The sequence below is a fragment of the Anabas testudineus genome, chromosome 1, assembly GCF_900324465.2.
Source record: "Anabas testudineus chromosome 1, fAnaTes1.2, whole genome shotgun sequence".
NCBI lineage: Eukaryota > Metazoa > Chordata > Actinopteri > Anabantiformes > Anabantidae > Anabas > Anabas testudineus.
Window position 1 is genome coordinate 18,292,471 of NC_046610.1, and position 11,582 is coordinate 18,304,052.

Genomic DNA, 11,582 nt, shown 5'->3' on the forward strand with positions numbered 1-11,582 from the left:
TCAGAGAAAAAAGGGAAAAATAGAAAGAATTCCCCTCAGACTCTCTCCTTGAGTTGCAGCCAACACATTTACAATCAAGGAAGTCTATAGTGAGTCACTGCTGCTCCCTCCTTCCACCACCCTCCCCTCCTCTCACCTCCTCTCCTCTCATGCTGGGACCCCCCTCCTTCTTGAGAAAGTGGGACTCCCTCCCTCCTTCACTCTCTCTCCCCTCTGAAGATTTAATACAGCGCAGAGCGGAGCTGGCGGTCACAGTTGTGCCCTGGATTGTAGCGAAGAGAGAGAGAAAGAGAGAAAGAGAGCAGCCCTCCTGCAGCCTGCTAGCCCACCACCATGGATGTCAAACTGCTGGCACTGATGGCTCTGCTGGCCGTGGCCACACACGTCCCAACATCCAACGGTAAGTGAAGCAGAGGACAGGAAACTGATCGCTTTAGAGAGTTTTTATAGACTTTTTATAGATTTTTGTTGGGGAAAATTTGCTGTGTGAGATGTTTTAGTCTTAAAGACGGGGAAGTGAGTGCTTGGACGGTCTGGATGCTTGAGTTTCTATCATTTAAATTATAATATTATTGGCTATGTAGGAGCTGTTAATATTAACACTTTTAGAACAATAATAATACTATTAGAAAATATGCTAATGTCTTAAATCTAAATCAAGATTCATTGTGGTCTCATGTTTTAATGTCACTTTGATTGTCAAAGCTTGACTTTTGTCACAGCTCTTGAAGTTTTATTCACTTGCATTTTGGTGGTTAGTGCATTTGTGCATTGGTTTAGTCCAACATGTAAAATGCAAATCAGGCTTTAATATTAAACTTTCAAACTATCTGAACGTGTCTGAAAGCTTGTGCTTAAAATTGTGACATTTGAAATTCCAAAACAGATAATAGAGAAAGTAAATTGTAGTTTACTCAGTAATAAAAACAATCATTTGCTGCATTAGTTCGGGGCGCAGGTTTGACCCCACATTAATCTCTCCCATGTTAACCTTAGTAGGGGACAAATCAGGGGTGCTGAGGCGCTTGGCCTGCATTATGCTAAGCTTGTTGTTTTGGCCCTAGTAAGACCTCTCATTGCATATTAAAGAGTTGGGCTGAAATGTGTGTATTTGTCTTTTCTCTTTGCTTTCTTTTAATTAGTTTCTAATTAGGGATAAACAGTGCTGTGGTGATAGCAGTGGACGCTCACTTCTGGTCCCGGCTCTGCATGCTGCATAGTGATTCCTTAGTTAGCATGAGAAAAGACTTGTGAATACGTGTGAATCATTAGACTGATATTACTGCGGATTTAGCCATTTGTGGTTTGGCATGTGGTGTTATAAGCATGCATATCAATAGGAATATACTGAAGCACAGAACAAGAGGTGTGGTAGTTACACCTGATGCGCCTGGTTTCAGTAATGTGTCTGCTTTTCATAGAAAGAAAATATTGGAATCAAACCTGCAAACCTTTTTTTTTTAATTCAAACCATGTGTATGTAGTAAAATACTAAACAGCATCAAGGCTATTATGGCACATTCCTAATTTTAAATTTCATTGCAGGGTGTTTCTCCTCATTTATACTCTGACATTTTTATAACATCCTTTCTTTATAAACTCTGTAAGCTGTTATTAAAAATAAAGTCCCAAACTACAAAAGAGTTTGTAATTGCATTATGAGGGTGCATCTGTGGTCTCTGTGCTCCATGAAAAAGCCTCCATGGAAGCACAGGGCCGACTTGTAATCATTTTAAGAATGTAATTGAGGTGATTTCCACAGAGGCAGCTGCTGCCGTCTGAGAGTGCTTTTTCATAAAAGAGGTGAATATTGGAAATTGAATGTGGAGGACCCTTCTTCTTTAGAGTGGTCAGGCTGAAAGCTCTGGGAGTGAAAAGCTAAAATTCTGCATGTGTGTGAGAGAGAAAGGCTGGTCAGAAAAGTCCTAATCTCTTTTTAATGACCATGTTGTCCAGAACAAAAGCAGGTAAACTCATACGCTTCCATGCTTTGTCTTGTCTTGTTACAGTAGATTAAACGCACTTTATTTGTCCACTGAGGGACGTGATCCCTAAATTCTAAAATCCTCTGATGACCACTTCTCAATGTAAAATAAAAATATTTCAAATGCTTCAAAGAACATTTAGGCCATTTACCTTTCAACACTTTTTCCACTACTAGCATAATTATGGAGCTGATTTTGTTCATTATTTCTCAATTAGAAAATATTTTAAACACTATGTTGATCAACATTAATATGATCAGACTATAAGTAAAAGTAAAAGGTGTCACGTGTCTTTAAGTCTAAGCTCTGCAGACCAAAATAATTGAAAGTGTGTGTCTGTGTGTGTGTGTGCGCGTGTGCATGACCGACCTTTCCTCTGCCCTCATGTTCTTAAGCTCTTCTCGCTCTCACTTTGATATGAACAGATCTTCAACCCACTATCAGAAAACTACATCAACTGTATAGTTTAGTTTATCGCTGTTGCTAATTTGTCATTTGCCGTGTTTGCAGCAAAGCCCATCAGTCTGGTAGAGCGGTGCTGGTGTCGTTCCACTCTCAACACGGTTCCCCAGCGCTCCATCAAAGAGCTCAAGTTCCTCCACACTCCCAACTGCCCCTTCCAAGTCATGTGAGTAAATGAGTCTGAAACGACTGCAGTGATTAACTTGAAGAAATTGTGGATGTGAACATTTGATGATTGTTTTAATTATGTGGTTTATGTAGAGAATGTTTTTCTTTAATTAGCTGAATATTAATGATAGTGTTGATCAAAGACAAAGTGCTGCTTTGAAGCCAAGCTTTTCGTATCCTGCAGTCCTGTGATATACGTATTTCCTCAGATGTGCCGCAACATTGTATTGTACATGAAAATGAGCCAGAATACCTTTTCACTACAGAACGCCTGGTTCAACTCAGTGAAAAAAAATGATCTTGTCCAGTGTGTTTTGCATTAGTGAAGTAATCACATTTAAAAAAATACCTAACCCTAACCCTAACTTTGTCATAATGACATATTTCAGCTCATATTGAGCAAGGTTTAACCAGTAACAAGCTGCAACACTGGTCTGCAAAATACCACAACAGAAGAACAAGATTGTTTTCCTTATTTTAAGAGTTACAGCACTTACACAACTTCTCACTTTAAGAATCCTGTAAATTCAGTTTTTTTCATTAAGCCTGAGTGTTGTCAGACTCAGTCAGTACAGAACCTATGGTTTCATATTTCACATTAACACTCACACACACACAGCATAACACCAATGATTGTGCTCAACAAAAAGTTAATGCCTCACAAATAAATGAGAGTATGCAGTAGTATGGGCTATATACACTTGATTTTGCTATAACTCACTTCTGCCAGCAGAGAGAGAGAGAGAGAGAGAGAGAGAGAGAGAGAGAGAGCAGCAGAGGTTCACTCACTGACATCAACAGATCAACAACAGCTACTGTGTTTGTCACAGATATAAAATAACCAGCTATTCTGCAAATGTTTCCTGTTTTTTTAAGATTTTTGCCAATTATATATCTTTAGATTGAGGTTTACAATCTATGAGTTTCTTCAGTCAGAAAACAAACTCTCATTTTAATAAAGTCTAGTTTAAATAACTCATTTTTCATAGCTTGTCTAGTTTTTAGGTTGGACACAGTTAAAAATTGTTGCCAAGCAAAATATGCTTTAGGCTTAAAAATATAATTAAATCTCAAACTAAATGGAGACTACATTACATTACATAAATGGCAAAATGCCATTATAGTATAATAAAAAATAATTAAGTAAATAAAACTATACACTTAAATACACATAAATACAAAATATTCAAGACTCAACAATTAACCACTGGACTTCAGTATGTATTGAAATTAGTGTGACAATTTGTCAAATGACCATTTGTCAGTGAAACGCCACAAAAAATAATGTACACAGTTACAAACCTGTAAAAAATAACTACATTTAAGGATTCAAGGATTTCCTAAGTACATATAAGATGTAGCACTCAGCTTTTTCCTCTTTAAAGATGCATTACATTAAAGGTTTTAGCCAGACATGGTTTATATGGTTGTTCGTGTGGTCTTTCACAACCCACAGGTTTATATGTAATTACTTTTATTTCTCACTTTTCACTGTCATTTGAAAAATACAAAGAAAGAAGGAAAACAAAAAGAAAATATGGACATGTAACAATACATCAAATAATTAAACAGTGTTGATAGGTTGAGGGTAGGTGTGTGAGTTCGGGTGTTACTATGGCTTGAGCCTTTCCTGAACGAGAGGCCTGAGTGAAAAGCAACACAATCCCCTCAGAAAGACGAGAACTGTAACTCCCAGAGCTCAAGGTGGTGATTTGTGCCTTCCAAAGGAAGCAATAATTACAGGTCAAAGTGATTACCTTTGTATTTCTGCTGACCCTCTGTGTCCCTTTTCCACTTTTTTTTTAATTTCCCGCCTCAAACTGCCCAGCAACACTGAATATAATGTCAGTGGTCTGGAACACATTAACTAAAAAGCTTCATTCATTTGTGCGGCATAGAAAACTGGATGGCAGAAGCCTCGCTGCCAAAAGGCTAAAAGGCTGTGGGGCTTCTGCCAAAAAAGGGGGCTCGTGAGGGATGGCCGAATGGCAAAAGGTCAGAGAGGACACGCAGTGCTTCAGCCGGCCCACAAACTCTAACCTCCCTCTAGAAAACTGCCAGAAGAGTCAAGAAGTCATTCAGATGATGAGCCTGCACAGCGCAGCGCCGACATCTCTATTGAGACAGATGAAAGAAAGCCAGTAACACGACACCCTCTTGTCCCCCCAAACCTCCTCCCCCGTGTGTCCCACCATGTGCCCCCATCCTACCCCACCTACCGTCCCAGCATGCCGTTGGTATTGACTTGCTGTGAAGTAATTACTACCTGCTGCTTGTGGAACTCTGGCCTTCAGATTCCAGCCAAGTCAATTAGGCTTTAGACTCTTGGTTGGTCATTCAGACAAGCTGACAGATAAACAGGATGAAGGGAGACACATCAAAACAGCAGAGCGCTTCCAACCCTAGTAAAATAAAAGCGGAGGGGGACAAGGGGACATCTCTGAAGGAAAAGCAAACACAGATCCAGTTACTGAGCCGTTAGACCCACTGACTCGCGTGTTAGTTTGAGGGATTTGGAGCTGATGCTTGGATTGATGCTGCTGGACTGCTCTTTAAAGTCTAGGCGGCATTTGCTCATTTGCTTGCGGTTGTGCATCTAAATGGAGCGAGAGATAGGGGCGGTGGCATGTTAAAAAGGGTAGCAGGGGTGGAGGAGAAAGGTGGGAGCACAAATTGAATCAGCCATTAGTGAAGAGGGGAGCGAGTCGAGGCAGAGAGGGACATGTTTAAGATGCACAGTTGTGTGATGGGGAGACGCAGGGAGGAGAAATAAGAGCAGTGAGGTCCTACACCTCTGAGCTGTTAACTCGCATACACAACCTTTTGCCACAGAGGCGTGAGACCTACATGTGTGAAGGGGGCGAGACCCCACTACCTGCCCCCTGTTCACCCCAAGTGGAGCTGAAACTCAAACAACAAAACTGATAACAACAACAAATCCTCGCCTAGATTTTTGGCTCCGTGGCCATCAGTCAGCTGTGGGATCAGACACCATCTCCTTCTTCAGCTTAATGCTGCAAATAATGTCTATCCCAATTAGTAGCAAACATGATCAACTATGATTTGTCTCAACAAATCATCATATAACTAGTGCTTTAAAACAGTTAAAGCACTAGTTAAAATAATTGTGGCAGGAATAGAAAGGCCCACGAATTACAAAAAAATGCCCTCTTTGATGTGTGCTCTTAGCACTATCATCTATTTAAGGCCAACGTCATCATTATATTGAGCCAGACCAGTCAGCAAAAAAACCTTCTTAGCACAGAGACAGCTTTACGAGGCCTACGGTGCAGTGTGGTCTGTGATGTGAGCCTCCCTCTCACTCCCTGAGTGGAAACAGGGCGATGTGATTTTTCACCATGCACCACGGTCAGTGGGTGACAGCCTGTTATGTGCAGTAATCCTCGGGTTTTCAGTTTGGATGTTTTGAAGGATGTGCTGAGGTTTTTAGAGCTTAGCTGAGGTGTTTCTGAGCCAAGCCTTCACAAACTGTATCAGATATGAACCTGATGCATTGCGCTCATTTTAACATTGAGCCCCTTTGATGTAATAAAGTCATACTGTTAAAAAGAGCAGGTTTTTTTATTTTACGATGTACACTGTGAAAAGAAATGTTTTGTTTTTAATTTTTAGAAATAATGCAGGTTACCTGATGTTAAATTAAGCAACACCCTTGTCAGTAGGCTTGTTAGAAGCAGTAATCCTCTGGTCTTGACTTGGATGTGTTATGAGATGTTCTGGGGTTTTCAGAGATTACACTGAGCTTTTGTGGAAGTGGCCTTTGATTTAAAAAAAAGACTAATATTACTGTGATGTATTAGCCATTAATACATTTTAAGATTAGAGGCTGATTGCTCATTAATAATGTACATGTGTATTTAGTTCTCTTTCACATTATCAAATTAACAACTAGATTTGTTGCTAAAACATAAATTATGGTTCTTATATGCCTTTAAGTTAAAAAGATAGATGAACAGAAGTGGGCTGTGTTTAAGTTTAATAACTATAAATTTTCAATACTGTGCACTGCAACACATCTAAATTATGGGCTCCAGTGAGTTGTGGGAATTTTCCTACGTTGTTTTCCATCATTTTCAACACTTATTGCATCAACTTGCACAGAGACGAAACTTCCTTGAGTAACAGATCAAATTTTAACGTCGTTGTACGTTGATTGCTTGCAGTTGTGAGCAGGACATTATATGAATTATGTGAATGTTGGTGCGTTCACCGCTGAACGCGTTCTAACATCTGCCACTAACTGAGCAGCAACAATTTAAATTGAGACAGTGCCGATGATCACAGTGTAAATCTCACAACTCTACAACATTGTTGTTTCCGTGATGATTACCAGAACTTTACAGATTCTACATTCTTTAGACAAAAGGTTGGATTAAAAATGTTTCCATATGGCCATGACATAACCTTGAAAAGATGAAAGGCTGTGGTTAGTTTGTTTTGACGGATTACCTCGTCGAAGCAAGTTTCTTCACATTGATTCATTGGGTTCTGAAATGGGCTCAAACTGAAACATAACGTGCTTTGCTAATTGGTCTGTGAAAAAGTAAGTATAAATGATTAAAACAATAAACTTAGTAGTTATTGGGATATATAAATATGCGAAGCCACATGTAATTTATGTAATAAACAGCCTGATTCCTGCTGAACCATCTGAAGAAGCATTTGACAAAATGGAAACCAAGAGAACCAAGTGAGGAACTTGGACGAGCTTCTTTAGGAATAATTAAAATGCCAGTCACACTTCCTTGAGGTTACTGGGAGGTCTTGTAACAATGTGGTTAACCACACAATAAATTAACTAGAAATAAACTCTGTACTCTGTTCAGCTACAAAGGAAATCCAAAGGTGAACATTTTTTTGAACTAGTGTCCACGTTCCTGAAATTGATTTATTTCACAAGTTTGAGGAAGCACTCAGTTACTTTGCTTCTTTTATATCTCCGCTGCCTGTATTTCATGTGAAGTACACTTTCTACACTTCTACTGTGCAGCGCAAGTTCACACAAAATGATCTGGGTGTTAAACGTTTAGAGTCTCATTTTAGCAAACTACAGAGAGTCTAACCTCTCAAATTCTACTCTTTTTTCCCCCCACAGCGCCAAACTGAAGAGCAATAGAGAGGTCTGCATCAACCCAGAGACCAAGTGGCTGCAGCAGTACTTAAAGAACGCCATTAACAAGTAAGAAAAACCTCCTCACTCTCGCTCCGACAGAGACAAAATGAAATACAGCTCTCTTCTCCCCTCAGTTTAGAGTTAACAAAGAAGAAATAAACCATCATTAAAAAACGGCCATTTCTCAGTTTCTTGCTGACAATTACTCAGTGAAATCAGTGACATGGTTGATGTAAGCGACTGAGTTATTATCTGTGAAATAATTAGCATCGAGTAAGGATAGCAATAAATCTGCCACTGGTGTTTCTGCTTCCTTCTTTCCCATAAGCATGTGCCCCAGACTTCAGCTCAGAAGAATTAAATATAACAGTGTTCATTATTTTTTACATTATCAGCTCGCTCACTGCAGGGTTTATTATAGATGATATTTTTTTATTGAGTATTTTACACAGAATTATGAGCACTAATTGCACAGTTGCAAACAGAGCTGTCGCGACCGGAGGGCAGCACAGGGGGAAGAAAAGGTTTCCCAGTAAAAGCTGCAGCAGCTCTTTCTGTTTTTTATGAGTGATGCAGGTCAAATATGTGCTTTCCTCATAAAACGTGCTCCGAGTATATCTGGTGATGATTGCTGCCAGGCTGTGTGTCTGCTTCTTAAAACACCATAAACACTTTAAGTGCACAATGTGAAAACAAACAATAAAGTAATTTGATTTATGAGATATTGTTTATTGTGCTAGGAAAAGACCTGCTGGGTTTCTGAGTTGTTGTTTTTTTTAAATGTAGTCTTATCACTGGAGTCATCGCAGTTCACTGACACTGGCATGTGGCACAGAAACAGTCTGCCAGACACACACAACACAAACCCTTCATAGCCAGACTCCCTTATGTGTCTCAGTGAATACAACACAAAATATGGATTTTCCAGGCTTGAGATCATTCAAATATGCACATTGTTACACGAACGTAGTATTTACGTGTTGGTTTACATAAAAGAATATTCCAACTATGTATTTTTTATGCAGTAAATCAATTGTTTGCAATCTAGCTTTTTCTACTTTATCAGCCTTTTTTAAATTACAACTACGCTTATCATACATCACATTTAAAATCTATGATGTTCACTTATTAAAAACGTTTGCCAACATGTGAGGCCCCTAACATGACTGCTCTGTTAAATGCAGTATAACAGTCATGTTCACCAGTCCCCAGCTGCACATTCATATCGTCAGTTCCCAATTATTTTTTTTTTAAAGGAATCATCACGGCTGCCTGGACAATATTTCAAGCAGCATTCAGAGGGAAAATTTCTCTCAGTGAACCACTGTAAACTTAACAAGGGGCCTCAATTAGTCATAGCTTTTAGTAAAAGGGTCACAAGCCAAGTCCGTTATAAGCATATGTTTTTTAACTGTACTTTTTTTTTTTTTTCCTGAAAGGTAATTATAAAGCGGAGTTCTGGGATGAATGTAGTGGAGTAGAACTTTATAGTAGCTTGAAATCTAAATTCTCAAGCTAAGTGCACCTATTTCATTTAAACAAAAAAACTGTAGATGTACTTCTACATTCCACCTCTAAAAGTTGACCAGACTAGCCTCATCAACATCATTCATTTATAATTATTTCTCAACAAACTCATCTATGTGACTCTCTCTCCAGGGTGAAGAAATCCAGACGACGCACTAACAACAAGAAAGACTAAACACAAACGGGTGGCACGTACGTCATCGGGCCTGTTATCCCTGGGTCGAACCTGTATACCTCCCTGTCACTGCTATGGATGTATGTAAACACGCTGTATGTACCTGTCCATGTCTCTGGACCACCTGCAGAACCAGCACTTCACTTTCAGGCCTGCGCTGTCCCCAGCACCACCTCAGGTTTCCCCCCTGGACACTCATATAGTCACCTCCAGCCTTCCACGTTAACGCCAAGTGCAGTTACGCTTTGAAGTGACGACGCCTGTTGTCAGATATATGTGTGCACGTGTGAACACTGGGTGATTGATAACCACGAGGCAGAAGGAGAGTGTGTGTGTGTGTGTGTGTGTGTGTGTGCTCAGTATTTGAATGTGCTACAGATAAACTTACTCGCCCGCTGTTTTTAAATATAGTATTTTGTTACTTCACACAACTATAAAGGAACAAATTGAGCTTCCTGTCACACATGCAAGCTTTTGCTGGTACCTTCACTTCCTGTAGGGTCTTAAAAGCCCAGTTATGGTTTGAATTCACCCAAGTGATAATTATGACATTCTGCATTCAGCATTATACTCACTCCACTTTAACATTTTTTAAAGAATTAATTCTACTTTTTATAGCTGAGCTTTTATTCACTAAAACAGTTCCTTGGATGGGGCTTATAAAAAGGCTTATTCCAAGAACTGTGGGTCCTGGGACACAGGAGGTGCCCAGTGGGTTTAGTGGTGACCAATCAGGGCAGACATCGCGACCACAAGCCTCGCACTGTCATTTGAGGGAATACTCACGCAAACTGCATAGGAACGTGCACTGATCTTATGGTGCTATATATTTTCTGTAATGGGTCGGAGCCATTAAGTGTTTCACTGTTTATTTTACGTGAGATTTAAGTTGCAATCTTGTGACCTGTTTTCACCAGTCACAACATAGTTAAAGCGTTGTTGTTGGAGTCAGAAGAGAAAAATAAAGTGGAAAGCCGACGACTGTACTGTACTGCTAAAGGTGGCTAGGAAATAGAAAGACACACTTATCAAATTAGCTTTTTTATTGATTATAACATAAAAAGAGACCAAATATTTATACAGACAAACATTTTTTTACTTCTTCTCTGTAAGACTCAGTAAATGTCAAAGTAAAGCAAAGTAAAAGCAGTATTTTCATACCAACATTCAAACAGCTGAATGATAAATGTTACAAAGTGAATGTTCACAGTGGCAAAATAACATTTTTGATTAATTCATTCTGTTGTGTATGTATGTGTGTATATATAAATATATATATATATATATATATATATATATATATATATATATATATACACATACTGTATATATACACATACATACATATGAGCCACTTTATTATCAGATTTGTCTTTTATGTGTTATTGTTTTATTTTTATATTGTGTATAATCTTACTAAACGATTTTTAATGCAATGTACAGTAAGAAGCTACTAAATGAAGGCAATACCATAAAGTGTGAGAAACAGTATTAAATTTTACTTTACTTAAACTAAAAAATCACATTTATGTAACAATTTGTTAGGTATGTTGTCCACAATATGTTAAAGTATGTTAATATCTATTAACATTACTTTTTACAGTGTGGAAAAAACTAAAATATTCTTAAAAGATAAATACTGTCGTTCTGGTTTGTTGTTTTCTCCACATTTTCCTTCTCAGCCAATCTGAGATGTAACATGGGAGAATGTAATAAAACCTGTTGAGTTCAAAGTAGAGTGCTCGAAAACAACAGTCATTGTGTTGGATGGGTCAGGAAACTGTTCTGCTCAGCCCACCAGTTGAACACTTGAGTGTTTTACTCAGTTTTACTCAGGCTGATGTATGATGTGTCAATTGAGCCACTGAGCCAAAACCGAACAAAACATTTGAGTTGGAAATCCAAGCGACTAACATGTGCTTCCAATCAGGACACCCGTAGCACCCCACAGGTTTTCATTTCAGTTTCACTCAACTGCTGCCATGCTGCAAAATTACAGCCCATTTTTATTTCAGTTTTTTCCACTAATAGAAGTCTTGGGAGTTGTGGTCACTCTTACGGTGTTTGTTTTGTTTTACATGGTCGGTTTGCTAACTGTCTGCTTACATGTGATAATCTTATCAATCCAATA

At 38.8% G+C, this 11,582-nt stretch overlaps 1 protein-coding gene across 1 annotated transcript; it reads left to right on the forward strand.

The window, feature by feature from the left end:
- The first annotated feature begins 226 nt into the window (after window positions 1-226).
- Window positions 227-10,738, forward strand: cxcl12b (chemokine (C-X-C motif) ligand 12b (stromal cell-derived factor 1)). The gene is made up of 4 exons (XM_026360766.1): window positions 227-400; window positions 2,496-2,613; window positions 7,732-7,815; window positions 9,409-10,738. The coding sequence occupies exons 1-4, from the start codon at window positions 334-336 to the stop codon at window positions 9,449-9,451; spliced, it is 312 nt and encodes a 103-aa protein (XP_026216551.1). The 5' UTR covers window positions 227-333; the 3' UTR covers window positions 9,452-10,738.
- Window positions 10,739-11,582: the final 844 nt, after the last annotated feature.